This window comes from Podarcis erhardii, assembly GCF_964252035.2.
Source record: "Podarcis erhardii genome assembly, chromosome: 2".
NCBI lineage: Eukaryota > Metazoa > Chordata > Lepidosauria > Squamata > Lacertidae > Podarcis > Podarcis erhardii.
In genome coordinates this window covers 33888108-33914663 of record NC_138498.1, presented here as the reverse complement: position 1 = coordinate 33914663, position 26556 = coordinate 33888108, and the positions used below count along the sequence as shown (strand labels likewise).

The window sequence follows — 26556 nt, the reverse complement described above, 5'->3', positions numbered from 1 at the left end:
ATGGCAGGTCTTGGCCAAGATAATACATTGGGATAGCGTGAGAGTGGATGCCCTCCATCTGCCGTGCCCATTATGTTAGTTAAACAACAAACTTATTTTAAGACGACGCGGCTCCATTGCATTCTTGTGGCTCTGTGCAGCTCCATCCATGGCTTCCTGGAGGACTACGTCTTCGTCATCCAAGCGCTCTTTGACCTTTACGAGGCCTCGCTGGACCCGAACTGGTTGGAGTGGGCTGTGCAGCTGCAGCACAAGCAAGACGAGCTCTTCTGGGATCCAAATGGTTTTGCCTACTTCTCCACGGAGGCTGGCGACCCTTCCTTGCTCCTGCGCATGAAGGATGGTACGTGTTTCCCCTCAGAGACGAGACCGTCAGGCATGCAACCCCCCCCCCCCCGAGTGGATGAGCAAGAGCCTTAATCAAATATCCATGTTTTTCCTTTAAAAAATATTTTATTAATGTATGGATCGCTTTCTGACAATCTATAAACATACCATAAAACAGCTGATGCTCTCCCTTATGGAAATAGGTTCAACAGCAATACAGTGGTACCTTGGGTTACATACGCTTCAGGTTACAGACTCTGCTAACCCAGAAATAGTGCTTCAGGTTAAGAACTTTGCTTCAGGATGAGAACAGAAATCGTGCTCTGGCGGCACGGCGGCAGCAGGAGGCCCCATTAGCTAAAGTGGTGCTTCAGGTTAAGTACAGTTTCAGGTTAAGAACAGACCTCCAGAACGAACTAAGTTCTTAACCCGAGGTACCACTGTACAGTGGAAAAGGCCATTTCATCCAACTAGGTATAACTTTAAAAGAGTTTGAGTTTCATATGGAAATTCTGACAGGTCCTTTCCTGGTGTTTCCAGTGCCTATGCTTGAAAACAAACAAGCAAACCGTAAAACGAGTCTCTGTGCTTGGTATAAGCCCACATCCATCTCCTGAGGCTAACGTGAAGCCTTGCCTAAGGGAAATGTCTCCTCAATCCACAACCCCACCTCTTGCCCCACTTTCCAGCCTTCAAAGATACAAGCACTGGAGTTTCAAGCCTGGTACGTGGGTTGGTGCAGAGATGTGCATCAGCCGAGCATCTCTCTGCCTGCGGTAGACACACACTCTGAGAAGGCACCACAGGCCTGGTGGTTCAGCCCGCTTGCCTTGTGCATTTATCACACTGCGGCCTCTCTATGTTACTTTAGCATGCTCACAACCTACAGGCTGTCGGTGTTCAGCGCTGAGTGGGGTGACCTGATTTGCAGCATATATGTACACGGTGGGTGAGGTTCAGAGGCTGGCTGTTGGCTTAGCTTCTCTGACATCGCAGATTGGGAGGGCAGCCTGGGAGCGATTGCCCAACAGCTAAGAGGGACATGGGAGACAGGACCACTTGCCTGTTAAGGTCAGAAAGCAACCGCTTTAAAGTTAGGCCAGGATGTAATAACCCTGTCTTCTGCCTGTTTGCTTGGCAATAAGTCACACTGAATTCAGAGGTATTTACTCCTAAGTATCTGTGCAAAATGGGATGCGGGTGGCACTGTGGGTTAAACCACAGAGCCTAGGACTTGCCGATCTGAAGGTCAGCGGTTCGAATCCCCGCGATGGGATGAGCTCCCGTTGCTCAGTCCCTGCTCCTGCCAACCTAGCAGTTCGAAAACACATCAAAGTGCAAGTAGATAAATAGGTACCACTCTGGTGGGAAGGTATACGGCGTTTCCGTGCGCTGCTCTGGTTTGCCAGAAGTGGCTTAGTCATGCTGGCCACATGACCCAGAAGCTGTACGCCGGCTCCCTCGGCCAATAAAGTGAGATGAGCGCCGCAACCCCAGAGTCGGTCACGCCTGGACCTAATGGTCAAGGGTCCCTTTACCTTACCTGCACAAAGGGTCACAGATTTCATATTGTTCCAGGGCTTCTGAAATGCCACTTAGCTGGGTTGCAGATCAGCTCTGCGGTTTCAGAGCCTCAAGTTCAAATGTCCTTGGCCACGGACAGGCTGGTGACCCCTGCTCCTTTACGGCCTGTGAATTTGCAAGCAGAAAGCTCATGCGCTCTGGGTGACTTGACTACTGTTTCTCCTGCCCCACACTTTCAGATCAAGACGGCGCAGAGCCCTGCCCCAACTCTATTGCTGTTACTAACCTTCTGCGGGCAGCCAGCTACACCAGCCACAAGGAATGGGTGAAGAAAGCGGGGCAGATCCTGGCTGCCTTCTCGGAGAGGCTGCTGAAAATCCCTGTGGTCCTCCCGGAGATGGCCCGATCCGCTGCAGCCTTCCACCGGACCCTGAAGCAGGTAACTTTTTGGGCTCCTCCTTAATGTTAAGGGGTGGGGGGATCCTCTGGCACTCCCCAGCCTCTACTCCACAGGAAGATAGCCAGAGGAGATTGCCAGCATCCTCGCTCCCCCTTCCAAAGTGGCTAAAGTCAGGGTGGAATGGGGAGACCATTCTCCCTACCCCCCCCCCGGTTCCCACCATTTAACACCCCCGCCATTTCTCCCTCCTTGGCCTGAGCCAGCAGGGATATTCTCATATATTTTTAGTTCATAGGATTAAGACATTGGACCCAACTAGTCCAGCCCCCTGCAATGCGGGAATATGCAGCTATTCATACAGAGATTGAACCTGCAACCTTAGCATTATCAGCACCACACCGTAACCAACTGAGCTATCCAGTCTTTTGCCCTTCAAGAGAAGAACTTCAATACAGTCATACCTCATGTTACGTCTGCTTCATGTTACGTTCTTTCAGGTTACGTCCTGCGGCGACCCGGAAGTACCAGAAAAGGTTACTTCTGTGTTTCGCCGCTCGCGCATGCGCACAAAAATGGCATCACACACATGCGCAGAAGCGGCGAATTGCAACCCGCGCGTGCGCACATGCACCGCTGTGGGTTGCACTCTTTTCATGTTGCAAAAGGGCCTCTGGAACGGATCCCGTTTGCAACCAGAGGTACCACTGTATATATATTCTGGGCTGGATTCAGCCAGCCCAGTTTGTATACCGTCTTTCTATATCACTGCACACAAGGCAGTTTACAAGCTGAAGAAACTACCAAATGTACAACAAAGATCACACACCTTAGAACAATCTGATCCAATAATACAAACGTAACCTTAAAATAAAGCGTGTACGGGGGGAAGGGTGGAGCGGGAGGGTCCCTCGGCCTTTGTTTTGGCTTCTCTCCTACTGGGAGTTGGTTGGATCCCTCCTGAGTCTTTTATCGGTTGAAAGTTTGAGGCATTCAGCCCAGAAATAGAACAGGCCCCTTGCGCATGCACACTGAGAGAGTCACCTGCGATGGGCCCTGGGAGACCCATGGCAACATGTTTCACCACTGCTTGTGAGCAGAGTATAGTTCATCGTTTTCTGCAGAGGTGTTTTCCCACCTGTTTTGTTTTCTTTGCTCTTTAAAGAAGTATTTGGAGCACATCCTTAATTCTGCTTTATTCTCTGGGCAGGTTGTTATCTGTGGTGACCCAGCAGGAGAAGACACCAGAGAGCTGCTGCATTGCTATTATTCCACGTACACTCCAAACAGGGTAAGAACCACCAGCGGACAGCTGGTTCCTCCCTCTTTTGTGCTTCTTCTGGGCCTTCTGGCCCAGGTGTTTTCACTTTCAGGATGTCGGTGACCGGGATGAAAGTGACCTTCACAAAGTCAAGGCCAGTTAAAGGGAGGTCCCAGAAGGAGCAGGTCCTTAGAGCAACAAAGAGCCACAAGATTCTTCACTAGGTCAGGTCTGATGGGCAAACTGATGGATGGTTAGAGAGAGGCAAAGCAGGGTCAGCGGCCGTACATATGTTGCTGGACCGCAGCCTCAATCAACCCCAGCAAGCATGACCAATGGCCAGGGATTATGGGAGTTGTTGTTATGGAGGGCCTGAGGTTTCCTGCACCTGAAGTTGAATAAATATTTTAGAAGATGGGTAGGCAAACTAAGGCCCGGGGGCCGGATCTGGCCCAATCACCTTCTAAATCCGGCCCATGGACGGTCCGGGAATCAGCGTGTTTTTACAAGAGTAAAATGTGCGCTTTTATTTAAAATGCATCTCTGGGTTATTTGCGGGGCATAGGAATTCATCCCCCCCCAAAAAAATAGTCCCCCCCCAAGGTCTGAGGGACAGTGGACCAGCCCCCTGCTGAAAAAAATTGCTGACCCCTGTATTAGAAGATTCGGGATTTGGGGGGGGGGCAGAATAACACTATGGTGCAGAGAACTCATCCACTTATTGCCACTTGTGGAAATTTTACATCATTGGAGGGGCACCAAGAAAAGTACAGTATGTAGGTGGCATGATAGGGTCTCGTACTTAGCCTTGGTGGAAGTCACACAAGACACGTTTGATGTAGACCTTTTATTTCATACATCAGTTCAAACCCAGAGGGGCCCAGGCTTTCTGGTTTTCAAATGTCTTTTTGGAGAGGTTATTTGGCTTGATGCAATCGAGGTGAACAGTATGTTGAGGGGTGATAATTTGAAATCCTTATAGTGATGTCCATTTCTTTGTACAAGATCAGTCAGTTCCCTAGTATTATCTCTTCAAATGTGTGGCAAACGTAGCTATTATGGCTGTCTAGCCTACAACCTGTGTTTGTATGTCTGTGTTGGATTCTTTTGTTACCAGTAAAAAATTAATGTTTGTAAAAAGGGGGGGGGGATCGGGGGAGGGGGCAGGCTGGATACAGGCTGGCTGACCATAGGGATCAAGATGGCAGGGTGTATGACTGATGCCAACAACCCAAGGAAGTGCTGTGTTTGGTTGACAGAAATGGCAGGGGATGTTGTCGCTGGCTTGCCCACAAGAGCTCCAGTCCCCTAGTTTGAAGACTATAAGAAGAATGAGCACTCAAGACAATGTGATTTATTTCTTAGCCAACGTGCTAGCCTGCAGACCCATGTATGAGATGTAAAGCCCCACTCCAGAGTGGCTCTCTTCAGAGCTATCAACCAGGCACCTATTTGGTCTGCTTACCAAAGCAGCCTGCTTAGAGTAACTGCCTTTAATTCCTTGCACCCCCAGACAACCCTTGTGAAACTGCCCAGTGTTAGAAACTGAGAAATGAAAGCTCAGAGCTCAATGGCACCTTAAACCTAGGTTATGGGCACAGCAACGGAATGTCTAGGCATGCTTTATAATAACAAGAATACAAAGCTGAAAATGAATGAACTGCAGCTAAAATATTACGTTCGTTTTTCACATGGTCTGCTCCTTCCCCTGCCCACCCCCCTAATAATCTTAAGAGAGTCTCTTCTCTAGTCTTCAGAGAGTAGCTGGAAGTGGGGAGGCAGGAAAAGGTCCTCCTTTCCTTCCGCTCTGCAGTTTTAATTTGATATCTTAGATGCAGTACTGTACCCAGAGCTCAAAAACTGCTCGCGCTAATGAAATTCCCTGTCGCAAAATGCGCCTAGAACAATGGGAGTTTCGAACATTGAAGCTGCCATCAACTTAATAAGGAGGGCCAGATTCTGTGACCAGTAGATGTTGCAGAAATGAAGGCAAAGGGTTGCACTGTTAGTTACGGATTTTGGATGTTTCTCCCTCCGGGATTGGGTTTCTGGAGGTCACTGAAAAACACAGAGACTCCTGGAAGTGGGGACTGCAGAAGCTCTGTCTCCACCACATAGCTGTTTTGCCGCGTCCTGTTGTGCTCTACAAGCTGTGCCTCTTGGCAGAATCCTTTAAGGACTGTTTGAAAACTGGCAAACGCTGAAACGTCTGCAAAGGCAGCAAACATTTCTGAAGCTGAATTTGTGCACTCCATGAAGTTATTCGCTAGGCAATCGAGGGAGAGACACACACAAGTCAAAATTTGCCTGCCTTCAGATTGGGGTGTAGCACTCTGCTTGATCTGTAGGCTCCAAGCAAAACTGCTTGCCTTGAGCACTGTGGGATGAAATCCTTGCAGTATGAAGAAGGCCTTGGGTTGTTTATTTCTCTTTGCTTCTCTCTGTTCTTCTTCTCCTTGATCTCCTTGCCCTCTTGCCTTTGTTGGATAAATTCTACCTCCCAGACACTCCCTTCCAGCTGGCTTCCCCTTCTTTCTCCAAGATAAAGGCTGCAGTGTCTCATACTGCAGGGGCTGCTTTCATCTAACAGTGGCAACATCAGCAGCTTTGTCTTTTGGCCCCTGCCTGGGAAGCAGGTTGTTCCGATGCCTGCCACATATGCTTTAGCATGGGGTTCTCAGCACTTCCTCTCTGGGGGGCTAAGCACACACTGCTGTGGCCTGCATCTCGCCCAGCTGTCATCCTCGGATTGCCCACGCATCTGGAGTCATAAAGCTGACACAGATTCCATGCAGAAAAATGTCCTCTTTTCCTTAGCAAAATGGACGGTTTGGATGACAACAGGCAGAGACTGTTGACTGCAGAGCTTATTTCCCTCCTCTGGAGAGAGGATACATGAGAGCGGTGGTTAAATGCATTAGGCTTGGGCTTTTGATTGCAGAGGCTTTTTTATTTAATACCAGTTAGGGTGTCCCAGGATATGTCAGTCTGTTTCTTTGTGCTTCAAGTTTGCCAGTGTCTTGGTTTCTTCTGTGGGCCAGATTCTGCTTGAAGAAAGCTCTGCTCCAGCAGCTTGGGATAAATCCTGCATGTTGCTTTGGCTGCATTATTTGGAGCATCTCGCCCTTCCATTTTATTTTGCCTGCCAGTGACGTGCAGCAGGGGGAGGAAAAGAGGTGGTAAGGGTGTCAGCTGTTTGGGGCAGTGGAATTGCTGGGGACAGATGGGGGGCAGGGGAGATACTGGGATCCCTGAAAAGAGGCAAGGGGACTGAGCAGCCGGACTTCTCAGAAAGCCATGCTTTGCACCAGATTCGTAGGCACAACCCAGCTCTCCCCTTTTGCCAAATGCTTTACTCTGCACCCAAAAAAGTAAGTCAATTTTTTTGCCTCTTTTGGGGTTGAAGGGAGGAACATCAGTGAAGCTTTCATGGAGCAGTACATATAGAATTTTGAAAACCTTACAGACACCTGAGACCTTTTGGCTCTTTTCTGTGTGCTTCCTTATAGGGGTGTTTAAAGTGTGAGAAGAACAAAACATTTGAAATTGCCTTAAGGCCCACAGATCTGGAGATGTGTCTGCAGTTGCGTAACAATCTGCCTTCACAGTTGCCCTCCCTTTGCCACTCAAGCCTCAGAACCAATCATAACAATACAATTCCCACAAAATCGGGAGTTAACACCACAGCTTCACCCGCTGCCACAATACCAATCCTTTCCAAAACAGACAGACCAAATCAATCCCTGCTGATGGACTTGAACCAATCATGGCTTCTTGAGCCAATCACATCCTTCCTTAGCCTAATTTGCCTCACGAAGCTGGTGTGAGGATAAAAATGGTACAAGCCATGCGTAAGCTAAGCTGTTCTGAGTACAGTGGACGCTTGGGTTGCGAACGTGATCTGTGCGGGATGCACGTTCACAACCCACAGCATTCGCAACCCACGTCTGCGCATGTGCGGGTTGCGATTTAGCACTTCTGCACATGCGCGACTGCCAAAACCCGGAAGTAACCCATTCCGGTACTTCCGGGTTTCGGTGGTCCGCAACCCGAAAAACGCAACCTGAAGTGGCTGTAATCCAAGGTATGACTGTACAGTGGTACCTTGGTTCTCAACCTTAATCTGTTCCGGAAGTCCATTCCAAAACCAAAGCGTTCCAAAACCAAGGCGCACTTTCCCATAGAAAGTAATGCAAACTGAATTAATCTGTTCCAGACTTTTAAAAACAACTCCTAAAATAGCAATTTAACATGAATTTTACTATCTAGCGATACCATAAAAGAAAGCAATAAACAATGTTCTGCAGTCACACAATCAATCAATCAGTAGCTGAACTGGGTTCCAAAAACAACAAAAAAGAGCCGCAAAAATAAAAACGCAAAATAAATAGCAAAAACAGACAGACCTCAGTGTAACACTCAAAATGGAAGTGTGGCCCTCAAATTGGAAGCGTAGCACTCAAAATAGAGCATGTTTGGCTTCCAAAAAAAGTTCACAAACTGGAACACTTACTTCCCAGTTTGCAGTGTTTGGGTTCCAAGTTGTTTGAGTACCAAGGCCTTTGAGAACCAAGGTACCACTGTACTTTACAAAAAGAATACAATACAAATGTGTGTGAGGGCGTAAGAAGAGGCCTGCTGAGTCAGGCCCAAGGCCCACCTCGTCTGGCATCCTGTTCTCACAGCGGCCAAGCCGATGGCCATAGGAGGCCCGAGAGAGCGGGATTCGAACACAAGAGCGTTCTCCCCGCTCGTGATTCCCTGCAACTGGTGCCCAGAAGCATACTGTCTTCAGCACTGGAGGGAGAACATAGCCATTGTGACTAGTAGCCATCAAAATACCTTATCCTCCGCAAGGGAGATAAAGAGAAAGAACAGTGCTATTCTAAGATAGGCTTCCAGGAGCTGTCCAGCACAAGTGACTGGGAAATGTGGTCTGAAGTAGCTGCTCTTGCACTGAATGCTGGGCTCTCTCAGGCATCGCTGGGGCTGAGGAGCAAAACCTGTCCTGTCCTGTACCTGGAGCTGTTTGCTGCTGCCCTGTCCCCGCCTCTGCTGCTGCTGCTCCACCTCTCCCTTTGCCTTGGCGGAGAAGGATTAAAAGCACTGACCCACTTTGGAGCTTTGAAAGCGCCGTGTCGGCAGCGGGGAGCCCAGCCCGCCGTTGCCAGTGCTAATAAATTACTCCCTTTCCCAACAGCTGTATCAGCTTTTTGTTCCCTGCAACCTGTACGTGTTCTGGGAGGGGCCCCAAGATAGATGATGAACCAGCGGAGGAGGCCTCTCGGAAGGGGAGCATGATCAAATCAAACAGCATGGAAATTAAATTCCATTCTCACCGTTTAATTCAATTTACTCTTAACTGCAGCAAAGAGCTTTGGAAGGGAAAGCTGTGATTGTCAGCAGCTCTTTCTCTATTTGTCTTCCATATAACGAATAGGGTGAGGGAAGGGGATGTTGCCCTCCCCTCCCTTGAGTATTTTCTCTGGATGGCTGGACCTTTGGGGGGACGAACCCCCACCTCACTCTGTGGTCATTGACTCTCATTTCCCCCCCGACTGCTTCAGTGACATGCTGCCACCACCTGCTGGCTGTCCAGAGGAGCAGCAGTGACTTTGTTGTGAAAGGAAGATCAGCCCAAATTGCTTACTCAAAAGTCATAAACAAGGTGCAGTCAGCCCACCCACCCACCCACAAAACATAACATGGAAGCTTCAGATGGTGGGTTGCACTGGCAGCGGACTCCACAACGTGCGGCTGAATCGCGTGCAGGATTGAAACATGCCTGCAATGAATCAGAAGATTAAGCAAGGGGGATGATCACAGTGAGACTTGGGCCAAGGCACGTCACTCTAAACAACTGCATGTGCAGAGATGAAGTGCTTCCTAGGTTTTTGTGCCACTAAATGGACAACTTGGGATCTCCAGTGGTGCTACATGCGATCACCACCTGGCTTACCTTTGTCATGCAAGTCTGACCTTGGAATCAGCCAGTGGCTCACTCAGTGTGGTGTAGTGGTTAAGAGCGGTAGACTCGTAATCTGGTGAACTGGGTTCATGTCTCCACTACTCCACATGCAGCTGCTGGGTGACCTTGGGCTAGTCATACTTCTCTGAAGTCTCTCAGCCCCACACACCTCACAGAGTGTTTGTTGTGGGGGAGGAAGGGAAAGGAGAATGTTAGCCGCTTTGAGATTCCTTCGGGTAGTGATAAAGCGGGATATCCAATCCAAATTCTTCTTCTTCTTCTCTCTGCAGGTTACCCCTCTTTCTTCCACCACTGTCTGGTTTAAATAAGACCCCCTCTCCAACAGCTTCTCTTGTCATATCTGCCTCCTCTGTGGGGCTTCTGAGATTCCCTCTGGTATAATCCTACTTTTGGAGGAGACTATGGGTGGAAGGATCTTGTCTGTGGCGATCCCTGGCTTTTTTCTTGATAATGTGTTCTCCATCCTTTTGAGTACCTCCACATCATAGGCTCCCACCCACCCCCGCTACTGAATTTGAGTTCAGACCTGGGAACTTCTCAGAGGGCATCATCTAGCTCTCCATTTGCATGGTCAACGTTTTCACCACATTGTCCAATCAACATAGCATAAAGGACTCATCATAAGAATACAATTGGATCAGACCAATGGTCCCTCTAATCCAGGATGCTGTCTCCTGATGTGGCCAACCAGATGAGCCCAAGAAGCCTGCAAGCAGAGCAAAATGTAGACAAGTCATCTCCACCTTCTTCTCTCCCCTCCCACAACCCCCTCAACATTCCTCAGAAGTGCATAGTTCAATCATTGCCAACAGAGGGAAAAATACAGGTGCCACGAACTCTTCGTTTCCCAGTTTTTGTAGTAATTTGGTGTAGCGGCCAAGAATACCAGCATTGGGACCATCCTCAGTAATAGCACAAGAAAAGATAGAACCAGGGCACAGATTCCTTCAGGCGAAGAGGAAACTAGTTCTAACTGATCTGGGTAAAGGCTTGGCTCAGAATGGAATCCCCCAGGATTTTCACGCACATCACAAACTCAGCCCCGTGTCTGGCCTCTTCACTGCTGATTTCATTTTGTGGGAATTCAGCAGCCTAAAGGACACAACAACAGTTGGGTACCAAGTCACTGTCTATGTTGCTAACTGCCCACGTGCCACCAGGTAGCCACGTTGGCCTGAATTTCAATGTTCAAGTAGGAAGAGTGTAAACAAAAATACTGGGAATGGGATGGCATTCGGGAGTGATGCTCGGGCTCACGAGCAATCAAAGTGAGCAACTGAAACTACAGAATGGGGCAGTTTGAAAGTATTTGAGGCATGCTGAGAACTTTGGCCGGCTTAGCATTACAGAATACCACAGGGTGGTGACCCCAAAACAGGTTTTTTTCTGCCATTGCCCCCTGCACTCTGGAATGCCCTCCCCTCTGTGTCAGGGAACTGCCATCAGCTGAGAGGTGAGAGTGGAAGGGCAGTTGTGTTATAGGGAACCTCCGAAAGTCTTGCGAAGCAGTTCCTCCTCTGGTGAGGAGGAAAGCCCCACCTGCAGTGGGGAGGAGGTGGTGGGACCAGAGCCTCAACACCGACCCTGAGCAAGTCGGAGGGGAGGGAAGTACCCCTTTGCCAGCACCCACTCTGCGCAGTAGGTTTCGGCGCTGGGAGGGGAGGAGAAGTTTAGGGGTCACACGACTGTTATGCTGGGGGAGGTACAAGGACCGACCACTCCCAGATTCTGCAAGCGACTGAGCCAGACATGCGACGCTCTTCACTGTAAATAGTTTGCACTAATAATAAAGCCTGGAAAAGACAGGTCAGAGTCTTGCCTGTTTGCTCTCGAGCAATCACACCACTATCTGACACTCTGCCTTATGCGAAACACCCCCCAGAAGTTGCTTCAGACATCTTGTAAAGTCTTATCTTATTGCCCGGGCTTTCCCTGACCCATAGAATTGGATGCTCTTATTTCTAGATCTCTGGTGTTTTTAAAATCTCTGTTCTTATAATACTGTTTTTTACGACTGCATTTATGGTTGCACTAACTTAGAGATTTTAAAGGTTAAGCGGTTGAGAAATGCCTTTAAATATATAAATAAACGAACTGAGCTGTCCCGCTATTCCAGTGTCATTAGGCGCTACCCTCTCTGGGATAGGTGACTGAGCACTTTCCAGCAAAGCCTGTGAACGAAGGTGGGTGAAAGTGTAACCTGAGGCAAGGGGACGGCATAAAAAGAGAAGTGGCGCAGCAGCAGTCTAGGAAGAACTGATCCTCCTTTTGTGCACAGGCTGCGGTGCAAATTTAGGAAGATGTCTTCATTTTCTTTTTGCAGCTCCATTGATCTTTTTGTTTTCCTTTTCTTGCATGTGATGAGGCAGCCCTGACTCACTTCCCCCCGGAGATGCGCTTGCTTGTGTAGGCAAGTCTAACAGATATATATCAGCATGTTACTTGACATCCTTACTTGCACCGTAGGAGCAAGGTGCTGGTGGCTAAGCCTGCCCGGGTGAATGTAATTGATTTGGTCATTATAGTAATTAATGCCTCGCCAAACAATGTAGCAGCATCCTGCTTGGAGTGGAAAGAAAACAGTCATTTCTAAGGTGGAAAGGAGAAGTCAACTTTGCTTTAGATACCCTGTGTTGGAAAGATGACTGGATTTTTTTTCTATGCTGGGACAGCATGGGAGGGTGGAACTGCATGGCACACCTCAGCCTTGTGTCCTCAAAGCCCAGCTGTTGCATCTCCTCTGCAGATTGGGAACAGGAAGGGATGACGTCCGCCAGTGAAGTGGCAGGTGCAAAGAGAGCACTGAGCCTTTTTGTCACCTGAGATGGTGGTTTTCTGCCCCTACCTGCATACTTCATTAAAATTGCACTCATCAGGCCCCCAATTGGCAGATGGGGAGGCATGCCCAGGCTTTGAAGTGAAATACAATTTGTTATTCCACTCGCTTGGGACTGCCAGAGGTCTTCCTGACCAGGGGTGCAGCTCTCTATCCTTTTGACGTGCTGGGGGTGGATGGTCCAAGCCCAGGGTTTCTAGATGTCATGCAAAAAAACATTTGGGACAGAAATGTTGGTGTAGGGGACTTCACGACTTCTCCAGCTTGAGAAAAATACAAAATCAATGAAAACAATTAAAATGGAGGCTCAAGTGGCCTCAGCAGCATGAAGTGCCTTCCATTGGCTTGAGCTGGTGGCCCAGCTATGCCCCTATCTGGCCCGAGATAGCCTAATTTCTGTTGTCTGTTCCTTGGTAGTCTGTAGGTTGGATTACTGCAGTACACGGGGCTGAAACTGGTGCAGAACTCAGTAGCCCGGTTGCTGACAAAATAAAAGAAGCCTGACACGTCAAAAGAAACATGTATTATACATATAGAAGAGTCAAGCCCCATGCTGTACTATATTTTTGCAGTATGGCTTTTTAAACATATTTAAGATCAACATATTTTTGCACTTATGCGGCAGATTACTTTAGGAAACCTGTAGCGTACATGTGTATGTTATCTGAATAATAAAGCCACTTCCGCCTTAAGGAGGAGGTGGGGTTGCGGGCTTCACAGCCCCTCCACATGCCCAGGGGGTGGGAGGCCAGCCCCTGCACGATTGGGGGATTCCTGGCTGCGTCACCTCCTGGCCAGTCAATCGGGTTGCTCTGGGGGTGTGGCCTGCTCCTTAAAGGCAGGACGCAGCCGGGGATCTCCCATCTTTGTCCGCTTCCATCTGCTCTGGTTTTTCCCACCCTCCAAGGTTTTCGTTCTTTGACCTTGCTATGGACTTCAGTTGGTTGCTGTGGTAGGAATTTATCCACTTGGCAAATTGGCGCCAGCCACTTGGTTTTTGCCTACCTCGTAGCAAATTGCCACAACTTCCTGGGTATTGGCGGTTAGGCATTGTTATTGTTCTGTAGATAGAAGAGGGGAGGTAGCGCCATCACCTGCCCTGCATATTGAAGGGTAGTTCGTTAAAGGATTCTAGGGGGCGTGGCCCTGTCCGAAGCTTGGGGAGGTGAGGGCCTAAGGCACGCCCCCTATCGGTGACCCCGGGGGAGCTCCTAGTTGATGTGCATCAGCAGGACTTCCCCTACTGGTGGTTAACCCTTCCCGGACTTCAAGGGCTGGAGTCAGATATAGTCAGTTAGGTCCAATGCCTAAGCCAATACCGCTCATCACCTGTAACCAATAAAAGTGTGGCCTTTTTTAGCCCATTAACCTTAATAATTGTGTCATGTGTCATTATTCTACCTGGGGGGTGGGGAACTCGCCACGCAATGCATATTGCATGTGAGAATGGTTTGTATTTTTAGTGGAACTGGTGGTGGTGGGTGCTTGCTTCCCATTTAGATTCAGGAGTTAGATGGGAATTGGGGGGGGGGGGGAAGAATCCATGCAGAGGATCATGAGCCAACTGTGTGATGCGGCAGCTAAAAAAGCCAATGCAATTCTGGGCTGCATCAATAGGAGTATAGCATCTAGATCAAGGGAAGTAATAGTGCCACTGTATTCTGCTCTGGTCAGACCTCACCTGGAGTACTGTGTCCAGTTCTGGGCACCACAGTTCAAGAAGGACACTGACAAACTGGAACGTGTCCAGAGGAGGGCAACCAAAATGGCCAAAGGCCTGGAAACGATGCCTTATGAGGAACGGCTAAGGGAGCTGGGCATGTTTAGCCTGGAGAAGAGGAGGTTAAGGGGTGATATGATAGCCATGTTCAAATATACAAAAGGATGTCACATAGAGGAGGGAGAAAGGTTGTTTTCTGCTGCTCCAGAGAAGCAGACATGGAGCAATGGATCCAAACTACAAGAAAGAAGATTCCACCTAAACATTAGAAGGAACTTCCTGGCAGTAAGAGCTGTTCGACAGTGGAATTTGCTGCCAAGGAGTGTGGTGGAGTCTCCTTCTTTGGAGGTCTTTAAGCAGAGGCTTGACAACCATATGTCAGGAGTGCTCTGATGGTGTTTCCTGCTTGGCAGGGGGTTGGACTCGATGGCCCTTGTGGTCTCTTCCAACTCTATGATTCTATGATTCAGATAAGCTTAACCGAGATTTTTAGGCAGTTCCATTCCCAGCTCTTTCTCCTGGCTTAGGCCCCTCTGCTCTGATTTCTGGGCTCAGCCCTTGATGCCTGGCTCATCTCCGACAGCTGCCTACTCCTGAGCCTTGGCAGAAAACGGTATGTTTTGTTTTCCTTGAAAAGTGCCTCATGTTTGGGGTGATTTTTGACATCATTTGTAAGACAGATGCGTGTTGCTTGGCAGTGCTGCTCTCCTCGCTGCCATTCTTCCCTCTCCTTTTCCCTCACAGCCCCATGGCCTCGCTTGCCACCATCCTAATGGTCACGGTGACCCAAGCCCATGATGATCTCATGGACACTGGCGAACAAAACCACTCGGGTCACCCGTCACCACAGCCAATCAGATTAAAGGTCGGCGTGACAGCAAACGAAGCTGAGGTCTGTGAGGGCAAAGAAGAATGAAAATGGCGCTGAGGAGAAGCCGCCGCCAAGGGAATAAAAATTTGCTGAACAGCATTGAAACAACGTGAATAATCTGTCAGAGGATTTCTTTCCCCTCTGCACACAATAATTTGCTTTGCTGCGTGGCTTTGCTACTTCAAAAGTGCATATTGAAATTAGGGGGAGTTCAGTGCCTCTCTATTCCAGATGTGATGTGTCCTTCCGAATGACAGGATTTGAGGGGGTCCCACTGTTGGAAAGGGAAGGCCGTGTCACACCCCATTCTAACACAAAAATGAAAAAGGCAGGCAGTGGGCAGCTTCAGGCTGGAGTTTGCTTTCTGGTTTATTATTCCCTGCCCTGCTAATGGCCTATGGGTAATTATGAAGGATTTCATTATCTCCTTTGTCCACCAAGTGCTAATGCTCTGGCTTTCCTTTATCCTGCCTGAGCAAGAGGACCTCGGGGAGGCTGCAAAAAAAATGAATTAATGAATTTCTGATTGGACATGAATTGGTAATTAATCACCCCTGGAATTCAAGATAAAGCCAATGAGAGAGAGTGACAGTTTATAAAAAAGAAAAGAAAGACAAACGCGGCCAGTTTGTGCAGGGTGGGGATGTGTGTGTCTGTTATCACTCTTGAAGATGCTCTGAATGCACCAGGGAGGTCAGGTGGGCGAAACAGGTGGAATCTTTACCAAGGTTCCTCTTCCTGGTTTAGGAGGTTCCAAGTACAATAAAATAGATAGTCTGTGTTGTATAGGAGAATCCTTTGGGGGTGGGATGAAGGGGGCTCTGCCACTTCCCAAGGAGTAGATGTAACTGACAGCCATCTTGAGCCAGGAATTTGCCAACATATGGAGGGGGGATAGTGGGAAAGCAAAGGGTGAGTGGCAGGGGGAGCCACTGAAGGCATTGGAGCTCATCTAGGGCATCTTTGGGATGCTGGGGAATGTTTATTTGTACGAAGTAACATTTTCTGGCGTGCAGTTGACCAGGCACTTATGGTCAGGAATTCTCCCTTACTCAGAAGCTGCATCAGGTTTTATGCATGGTAGATGCTGGCTGAAAATGAGAGGCATTTTGACATAGATATAGATATGGTTTGAGGCGACATATGCAATTGCTGACTTGGGGAGCGAAGGGTTGCAGTCTTACCTGTAAACAGATGTTGCGCGTTTTAAGGCACTTGCTGCAACCAAGTGGGAAATGAATTAGTATTAAGTGTGCCTTGGCACATGCAAGCGTGGCCATCTTTGGACGAGACCTGTTTGGTGGCTTCCCTGAATGGCTTTCCCAGACAGGGGAAAGTTAACAGCTCCATGTCAGACACCGGGTGCACTGGATTGGCCCCTCTGATGGCAACTGACTTCCCAGCCAAGAGGATTATGGGCTCTGGTGTGAAACAGTCCATAATCACCTCTGACTAGCATTCCCAGTGGCTCAGGAAGTTGGTGTCTCTTCCATAAGATCCCAGTTTGAGCTCAGCAGTGCATCACAGAAATGACATATTTGCCTTTACCCCAGGGTGCTGATGTGGGCAATACTGTTTATAGGAGGTTTGGGTACCCTCTGTTTCATATCCTCCATGTGTATGAGAGTGTGTGCACATGGTCTCGCTTTCACACAGTCCAGAGAAGCTTTTTTTCTCTTTCTATGTGACTGATAATGTGATAATTTCACCACACTGATGATTTCACCCTTTCCTGTTCATTTCCTTCTTCCCTTATAAATCAATCACTCTGTGTGTGTGTGTGTGTGTGTGTGAGAGAGAGAGAGAGAGAGAGAGAGAGAAGGGTCCATTGTCCTGTAATGACAGAAGTATTTAGTGTATCTTCTACCCTGTTTCATTTCAGCACACCCTGCCCTGTTTTACACCTTGAACAAAGGTAGACGATCCTTGCGCTTGACAAGCTTCATCCCCAATGCACTTTCCATTAACGCCCAGGACCCAGGGGAGCTAATAATAATTTCTGTATTGTAAAAATTAATTAGTGCTGCAGCCATTCATTTCTCAGGCATGATTAGAGCGTTCCTAACAGGGGTGACCCAATGCGACAGGAGCTGCAGCAGCTTTGATCTGGCCTAGAAAACACCCCAAGAGCCCACTTTGAAATGTTTGTGGAGAGAAAAATCAGAACAGGGAGAAGGACGCTGGGGCATTTTCCAGGAGCGAAATGAATATAATGAAAAGGAGGCCCTAAACAGAATGAGGACTGGCAAGCAGAGGAGAGCCTTGCGCTAAGGAAAGGGCGTTTAGATAGGCAGTCAGTTGTAGCCAAGTTACAGTGCGCATATAATGACAAGGGAAAAGATGGGGGAGGAAAACACCTAGGCATTTAAAAGGTAAGGGAGAAAAATGCAAGAGGTGAACAGGCTAGCAGTTGTTAGTTTCTGTTTGCCACTGAGCAGTGCTTTGGAGTCACAAGGCTCTGTTTACATTCCAGAGACATTCCAGGCTGTTGGAAGTCTCACGGAAGACGGGAGACGGATGTGACATTACTGGTTAATATTCCTTTGTTTGTTTCAGTTGCTCTCTGCTTTCATAGAGAAAGGATGTTTCTTTTCTGTCTGCATAGTGAGAAATAAAACTCTTTAGCCATGTAGCCATAAATCTCATCACTTCCCTGTGCTGGAAACTCTGCTTAACGGGAATGTGCCTGAGGCTTCATCAAATTATCGTTGGAGGCGATTCCGAAGGACTCGACCGGAGGAAGATGAACTTTATCAGCTCGATGGAACGCAGATTCCGACAGGAATGTGCATGGGGATTGGATGCTTAAGAAAGGGCCTTAAGAGACACACACACGGATAGCAAAGGGGTGGAGTCCAACCTTAGCAAAGAAGGTGACAATATCAGTTCTAAAGGCAAGGCTGAGAATGGACACTGAAGAAGAAGAAGAAGAGTTTGGATTTGATATCCCGCCTTTCACTCCCTTTAAGGAGTCTCAAAGCGGCTAACATTGTCCTTTCCCTTCCTCCCCCACAACAAACACTCTGTGAGGTGAGTGGGGCTGAGAGACTTCAGAGAAGTGTGACTGGCCCAAGGTCACCCAGCAGCTGCATGTGGAGGAGCGGAGACGCGAACCCGGTTCCCCAGATTACGAGACTACCGCTCTTAACCACTACACCACACTGAGGCCACAACCCTGGCTGCTGTCACAGACAGAGCAGTACAGTAGCATAATATCACAATAATGCCAGTCCTTCCATGCTACCATGCATGTCTCAAAGGCTAGTAGTGGGGAGGATGTGGTTTGGATGAATGACACAGTGTGGAGCCTCCAGGTTTCATTAAACTGATAGCCTGACATTCCGCTCCTCGCATGATCTTGCTGCAATCCGGCACCAAGGGAGCAGTGCTGGCTAGAATTTAGGCTAGGCCTGGACTCAAGCTCCAGATCCTACGTGCAGGAAGCTGGCATGCTGTAAAGTGATTAATGCAGTTTGAGTTCAATTAGAGCGGCGTGTTTGAAGCCTGCTGGGCAAGCGGGGGTGGCAGCAGCATGATTCTGTTGATCACAGCTTAGTTGTGGCACAGATGGGGCTGAATGGGGAGAGGGTGGCAGGAGGAGGGGAGGGGAAAACACAGGCTCTCTTCCCCGCAAACGGCTTCACAGCGCACTGCGCAGCCCCAAGTCCCCAGTGACAAGGAGTTGGACAAGGAGAGACTTGCTTAAATAAGTCGCACCTGCACAGCTCCTCATGTCCAGGACACACACGAGCCAGTCGGGATGCTGTGGGCTTGTTTACGCAGCCAGGCTGCTGGGTTGTTAACGGAAGGTGTCATTTCTGGTTTGCTATTCAGGGTAACAGTTTCTCCCCGGGCTTCATTTCACGAATCTCGGTTTGTCACCACGGATCTGGGTGTGACAAACTCAGGGTGGGCTCCTGTCCTCGGTACCTTAGGCAAGAGACAGGTGTAACACACCTTGGATAGTCTGTATTACAAATAGGATATTCTGCTCCTCCACATTTCTTCGCAGCAGGCTTGGTAGAGAGACTGTAGTATTGCTTACGCTGCGTATTCCCCTGAGTTGTTAACAGGACAGAGGGAGAAGTTGCTGATTCTTCCATGTTTTCTTTTCATGCAATGTCAGAATTTTTCCAGAATGACTGGAAAGGATCTAGAAGGAATCTGATCGAAATGCCTGCACAGAGAGGCAGGACCCACCATCCCAAATACAGTGGTACCTTGGGTTACATACGCTTCAGGTTATATACGCTTCAGGTTACAGACCCCGCTAACCCAGAAATAGTACCTCGGGTTAAGAACTTTGCTTCAGGATGAGAACAGAAATCGTGCTCCGGTGGCGCGGCAGCAGCAGGAGGCCCCATTAGCTAAAGTGATGCTTCAGGTTAAGAACAGTTTCAGGTTAAGAACAGACCTCCGGAACGAATTAAGTACTTAACCCGAGGTACCACTGTATTCTTATCGGAGTTGCTTACACACAAGCTGTTCAGTCTGGAGTTACCATCCTTGGTTCACTTAGATTTTATGCAGAATCCATATGCATTCCAGTGTTTTCTGTGTTCCTGCTCTCTGCATATATGATTTTAGGCTACTGTTTTCACTTGCAGCACCAGCCTGTTGGGTGTGTGCAGCCAAATCACAACTGAGACCTTTTAGGGCTGCTCAGTATTTAAGTAGAAGTTTCCTCCTAGTGGCTTCTGCCTCCAATTGCTTTCTGTTCAGCACATCCTTTGCCCCATAATCACTTCTTGTTCCCTTGGTGGGGGGTGGGGGGGAAGCAGGCTTTAATTACTGGCTTTTATTTTTCCGGTCACTTTTTTAACTGTAAAAGGGCGTAATTTTGCAATTCAGAAAAAGAAAGGAAAATAATGAAAGGAAACCAGTCATTTAAGTCCCCGTCCCCGCAAAAATAGACTGACCAAGAGGCAGTTAATCAGTGATGTTGCAAGCAGGGAGCTTGGAATTAAAGTTGAAGGGGACATTTGCTGAATGGGGACAACTTCTGAGTAAACATTATAGACAGAGCTTAGCAATGGAGATGGGCATTTTGGATAATATAGCACTACATGGTCTTGTGGAATGGCCACCTTAATTGTGCTTCCAGCTGATTTTGAGCCCTAGTTTGCCAGCAACCCAGACAAATCCATATAATCAAGATTATAATGTGTCACAAGCAGGAGAGGCCAAGGTGTGCCATTCCAGAGATACCGATGGAGCAAAGAAAAAACGCCCCGGAGAGTTAATTTCTAAACATATATTTTAAAAATATCTATATGGTGCTTTTCTTGGCAAAGCCCAAGCAAAGCAACTTACAAGCAGTAAAAACTACAAGTATGAAAAACCCCCCAATATTGCTAAAACTTAGAATAAAACAAATTTGCGAAGTCGAAAACAAACCCAGACATCCAGTAATATTTAACTTAGTTGACCCAGATGGCTCCCAGAAGCCACATGTGCTGCACATGTCAGAAAACTGCAGGCAGGGCAGGGGGAATGGGAGGACCGATGGAATGAGCCACCAGTTTAACCCTGGGTGTCTGAAACATTGCTGGATATTTGAGCAAGGCCCCGGTGCCTAGGAAAGGGAGCAGGTTGCGTCATCTTTAACACTCACTTTAGCCTGTGTGTCTTCCTTGTTGTCTCTCCCATTTCAGGTGCTGATTCTTGCAGATGGGGACACTAAGGGGTTCCTGTACCGTCACCTTGGCTTCCTCTCCTCTCTGGAGAAGAAAGATGGAAAAGCCACAGCTTACCTTTGCGAGAACTTTGCCTGCTCCTTGCCCGTCACCTCCAGCCAGGAGCTACGCCGCCTGCTGCTGCCCTGAGCTGCCTCCCTTGGTGGCCCTTGCGCTTCAGTGGACATGAGAAGAGAGAGCCCTGCTTGGACCTCGCAATAAAGTCTCCTTTGAATAAAGCCAGGTTGAATAAAGCCAGGTTGGGCCCACTTCAACCCGCCTGTTTCCATTTGAAAACATCTTCCCCCTATGTGCAGTAGTGGTCAAGTTTGTTTGCTGTTAGGGGCAACCAGTTCGCAGGGCTGGGGAACCTTGTGGGTCGCCCAGCGGTTGTTGGATTCCAACTCCCATCAGCCCCAGCCAGTGGGTCAGGGATGATGGGAGCTGGATCCAGCAGCATCTAGTGGTCCACAGCCTCTCCTTCTCAGCTGCAGGGTTTTCTTTTAGACTTGCAGAGGAAGCTCAGCAAGGCCCTAACTTTCCTCACAGCTCAGGTTATGATGGGCAAAGGGCCGTCTTGCCAGTGAGACACTCCAGGCTGTTTTAGGCACTGTTGTGGAGCGACACTCACTGTATATTTTGTTAAGCTACCTTGAAGATGGAGGCCTGACCTTGCATATGTTAGTGTGGATGGGTGAAGTAAAGCACACGGTCCAAGATTCCAAATGGTGTACATGGTACATAATTAGAGGAGACAATATGGCTGCATAGCCTCAAGTTTAATCCCATAAGGTAGAATCCATAGTTTGGCCTTCATTTTTAATAAAGCAAGTTTCTAGCTCTCATATATTTGAAGGGGAAAACAAAAACGGACAGTGTTTTCTTGTTTATATACGCAAATGTTCCCTTGGGCAACAAGGGCACTGCTCACTTCCCCATGAACTGGCATGTACGGCATTCCTTTCCCAGCTTGCCAATACTTACTTCACCAGTCCAGGAGCTGCCGGTAAATCTCCGAAATTCATTGTAAATACGCTTCACAGCTCTAATCAGTTGGGAGAAAACACATGTATATTGGTTAGCTTAACTGCCACTTTTTGCAGAATTTGGGGCTGTTAAGTTTATAAACCGTGCCTCTCTCTTCGTTTGCACACTCTGAAATTAAAGACTTGCGGGTTTGCTTCCCTGTGCTCTGTGGAGTATAGCAGGAAGAGAACCATCTCTCTGAGCTGGCGAGCATTGGCATCTGTGATTGGGACATGCAAGGAAGAGGCTGCCTGCAAATGGCATCGCTGACAAGCCTCTCTTTCTCCTGGGAACTTAAACCTTCTGCTTTCTGCACTTCCTTTCCTGTGCTTAAGCTTCTGGTCTCCAGTGGTTCAACATGGGGTCATGTTATATGATTCAAGAAGGCACCTCTCAACACCAGCGAGTTGTGCTGTCAGGGAAGGTGGGGAGCGCTGCTGATGGTGTTTTTCAGTGTAACAAGATAATTGACTTCTAATGAAAAGCCACATTGCTATGCCTTTGGACGGGCAATTCTCTTAAGTGCCACGGAGGCCATTGCAAGTTGCCAGCTCCCCACTGGTGACGAGGAGACATTTCAACCAGAAATCCTAGAAATAGAGCCAGAACAGACTGACACCTGAAGCCAAGAACCTCTGCTCTTGGGCAGACTGGCATTTGCTTCTGCTCTGGCTGCTCCCTATGGCCGCACCAGGGCAGCACAGGCTGAATTATTCAACACGCTCTCCTTCTGTTGTGAAGCTGGATGTGCCCTTCAAACCACAGTGCTCTCCCCCCTCTTGAATCTTGTATTGGGTGTGCAGGAGTCACCAGGAGTCAGTCTGCCTGTGTCACATGAATGAGGTGTGCTGTGTGTGATGGGTGGTGGACACTGAGCGTCACTTTCTGGAGTGAAACAGGCTATTTTGGGATGCTTTCAGCCCAGTGCAGAACTGCTCCATGTTAAAGACCTTGTTGGAAACGTGGAGTTTATCTGAGTTGATTTCTGACAGTCTGAACATTTTCGTCTCTGTTCAATGTGCAATAGCTGCTCAGTTAGAGAGCAGTTTTGCAGGAGTAGGGACCTTGTGGCCATCCACATGTTGTTGGAATACAGCTCCCATCATCCCCGGCCATTGTGATGCTAGCTAGGGCTGATGGGAGTTGGAGTAAAATAAATCTGATGGGCCAAAGATTCTCTTTTCCCTGTAGTAGGGCTACCTCCACATCATCCCACATTTGAGGGAAGGGACTTTCCAAGACACATAAGCCCCCTATTCAGCAGAGCATTAGCTAAATTAGACCAATTTCCATATGGAAGGACCCCTATTTGGTTACGATATTTGGCCCAGCTCTACCTCCCCCTTGTGTAATTTAGGGTTGCCATATTTCAAAAAGTAAAAACTAGGACACCTTGAAAATGGTTGAGCTTTTTTATTATTATTAATTTTTATTAGTTTTCCAAATTTTAACAAATTAATCCAAATTATTTAAATTTAATAGAATTTATTTTATTTTTTTTAAAAATAGATTTCCTGCTCCTGTTACAAACATATGTCCAACTGCTTCCTGATGTTGCCACTTCATTCTTTTATTGCTGAGTTTTTTTAAGGAAACCCCTGAAATGGTTGAGCCTAAGATACAGGACAAAGTGCCACCTTTTGGAAATTCCCCAAGACAATTACACCTTTGAAATCCCAGTAATGTCCAGACTTAGTGGACCTAGTGTAATTGGGTAGTTCTATGTGGTTACGTCCTCTCAAGTACAGTATTAATCTTGAAGCAAGGGCAGAATGGTTAAATCCCCTCTGAGACTGAGCACCTAATTCAGGATTCTTTGTTTTAGAGATAGCTGACAGCAGCTACAGCAGGGGTGTGCAACTCGCAGCCCTAGGTCATACTTCCTCATAACCCTTGATTTAATTTCATGTAGGGACACGGGTAGTGCTGTTGTCTAAACCACAGAGCCTAGGGCTTGCTGATCAGAAGGTCAGTGGTTCGAATCCCCGCAGTGGGGTGAGCTCCCAGCTCCCAGCTCCTGCTAACCTAGCAGTTCGAAAGCATGTCAAGTACAAGTAGATAAATAGGTACCGCTACGGCGGGAAGGTAAACGGTGTTTCCGTGTGCTGCTCTGGTTCGCTTAGTCATGCTGGCCACATGACCCAGAAGCTGTCTGCGGACAAATGCTGGCTCCCTTGGCCTATAGAGCAAGATGAGCGCGCAACCCCAGAGTTGTCCGTGACTGGACCTAACGGTCAGGGTTACCTTTACCTTTACCTTTAGGTGGCAATGAGGGGGAAGTAGCAGGAAAAGGGTGGTAGGAAGAGCTATGAGTGGCAGGAAGAGAAAATGTATGGTCCCACCAAGTGCTATTTTTCTAGAAAAAAAGGGGGCCAGAACTCACCACAAACACCTCCCTTGTTCTCTTATAATGGCAATGGCGCCCACTTGAGAGGTGTTGGGAAAAAGCCCTGGTCCCACCCACCAGCAGCAGCTGGCAGCCCCCAACAAAAGTATCACAAGATAAAGCCCACCCTTGCGCTATGGAGTGTAGCAGAAACAACAGTTTGGTGTCACAGGAGACCTCATGGGAACAATCTGGCTTTTCTAAGTCCATCTTTAGCAGCCTGCTAATTAATACCTGGCCTATCCCTTGAAATCCATCAAATTTGGGGCGAGATCTACAACCACAATTTGTTTCTGGTGCAACACTGTCTGGTGGATCTCCAGCTGGAGCTCTGCCAGTCCTGTAAGGCCTCTGGTATTTTGAACTCTGCCAGTATTGGCAGGTACCAGGCTGCCAGCCAGACAGGACCCAGGGAAGCTTTTGCACGGGACAGAAAAGGTCCCCAGGAACAAGGAACGTGGGATTCTGTGGAGCAGAAGAGCTGGCTGTGCTGTGACAGTGATGGATGGGTTTAGTTATGGGGTCTCCTGACCCTGCTGCTGTTCCTAGCAGTAAATTAGATAATGGCACTTCCAGACCTGATAGAAACAGTTTCGTCCTGTGCTGTACTAGCTCCCTCATTAGTTTTGCTTTGTGACAAGGGGATCAACGCCTCTCCCCCCACCCCCAGCCAGAGGATCTGGGATTGTTCTTGCCAGTGTATATACCTGCGATGAAGTGCAAGACGGGATGCGGAGACAGGCTGCGCTGTCAGCAGGGCTGATGGTGGGACCAGACCACGGCACTTGAATAAAGAAAGCTTTATCTCACCCTTGGAGGAACAGCATTCTTCGCAGCGGGAATGCAAGCTGTGCGTGTCTGAGCTTATACACAAGCACAGAGATAACAAGAGGGAAATAGGTAGCCTGTTAACGGGTTTATTTTACCCCCATAGCCTTTTTAGAGCAGACTCCAATAGTCATCGAATTGCAGAGTTGGAAGGGACCCCAAGGGTCATCTAGTCCAACCCCCCTGCAAGGCAGGAATGTCTGCAATTTATCTTCAGCTGCAAGTCCACATTCCTTTCTGGGCAGCCACATGCTGCGGTGCACAGGGTAGGGTGGCAATACCTCTCAGCTTCCTCCTCCTTAGTGTCAGTGTGACCCTTGTAGAAATCACCTTGGAAGGGGTATCACGGGCCAGAAGTCAGCTTCGCCTGCTGAACAGCAGCCTGAAGGGGGAGGAGTGACTCCACCTGCAGCTGATCAGCCTTTAAGGACACAAAGGAGGAGGAGGCGCAGATGAGAACCAGCTGGCTTCAGCCTTCTTAAGCAGAGCTTCCAGCAGCAGTTAGAAGCTGGTAACAATGCTTCTAGTTCCTGGCCCTATTTTGCTGCTTCCTGCTCGTCTTGACCTCTGACCCTATGATCACCGGATTCCCTGACCACGTGGGTTGCTGTTCACCTGCTCCTAGGACTGGACTTGACTTCGGATGATGACTCAGCCTCCAGGCAAGTACACTTCAGAGACTCTTCTGGTTGGCTGGCCTCCCACTCCACTGAGCTCTTCCTGTTGTTGCTCAGTAATGAGGCTATGACAAGGGCATGGGGGACAAAACTAGAATTATTTGGTTTTGTCTCTTATTGGCTGTGGCTCCACCTGGTGTCTGAGCTCCCTGCCTTCTGACCTGCCATTTCTAGCAGGCACCAGCCGCCACTGAACTGTCTGTGTCTCTGTGTGTGTCTGTGTAAACACAGGACAGTCTTGAAGGGTTTTGATTGCTGGCCTGTTGGCCTGTTCCCCTGACACCACTTATGAGTACAAACTGTGGTAACACATGGAAGCGCCACAACATTCCTTGTCCTTGTTTTCATGGGTTGTCCCTTTCTTCCAAACCATCCCAGCTACAAAGAGTGTCGGGCATGTTCCTTGTTAAAAGTTCACAGCCTCTATAGAACGCGATGGGTGTCCTCTATTTCTGTCTTCTCTGCTTCAAATTACTTGTGAAGTTTCGGGTCGGCCCTTCTGGTTCTGCTCCTGAGAACTCCACAGGCCTCTTTCAAGTAAATGCATACAAGACAGTTGCTGGCCTGGTCCATTAGGCCAGAAATAGCCTTGTTTTCCCTGAGAAGTTCTGCCCAGTTATATGAAAGCAATTAACATGGTTTGTCCCAACCCTTCATTTTAAGAGTCCTGTTTCCTTCCGTTTTCTTCCCAATAGTAAACATTTTTCATTACCTTGGCACTTTTATTCAGTGGTCATCAGTGACCAGTGCCGAAGTGGAAACCACAAAGCTCTGTTTGTTTGTTTTGCGATGCTGTGCATTTTAATAAAGAAAGAGCATGCTTTCTGAACAGCAGATAGGAAATGGGGATATTTTATAAGGAAACAGGTAATTGGAAACTACTAAATGAAACAGCCCTGAGTATAACTTGTGCTTCTTCAGTTACAGATAGGTAGCCGTGTTGGTCTGCCATGGTCAAAACAAAATAAAAAAATTCCTTCCAGTAGAACTAACTCAGTTGGTCTTTAAGGTGCTACTGGAAGGAATTTTTTTATTGTGC

The 26556-nt window shown here is 48.2% G+C and overlaps 1 protein-coding gene across 4 annotated transcripts in view; it reads left to right on the top strand.

Moving 5' to 3' along the window:
* SPATA20 (spermatogenesis associated 20) overlaps window positions 1-20897 on the top strand; it is a 47451-nt gene extending 26554 nt beyond the window's left edge. For all 4 annotated transcript variants that reach the window (XM_081850708.1, XM_081850710.1, XM_081850711.1 and 1 more), the window contains 4 exons: window positions 141-343; window positions 2091-2290; window positions 3459-3539; window positions 20580-20897. In XM_081850708.1, the coding sequence (XP_081706834.1) occupies window positions 141-343; window positions 2091-2290; window positions 3459-3539; window positions 20580-20750 (655 nt within the window). In that variant the 3' untranslated portion in view covers window positions 20751-20897. The remainder of the gene's footprint in view (window positions 1-140; window positions 344-2090; window positions 2291-3458; window positions 3540-20579) is intronic.
* Window positions 20898-26556: the final 5659 nt, after the last annotated feature.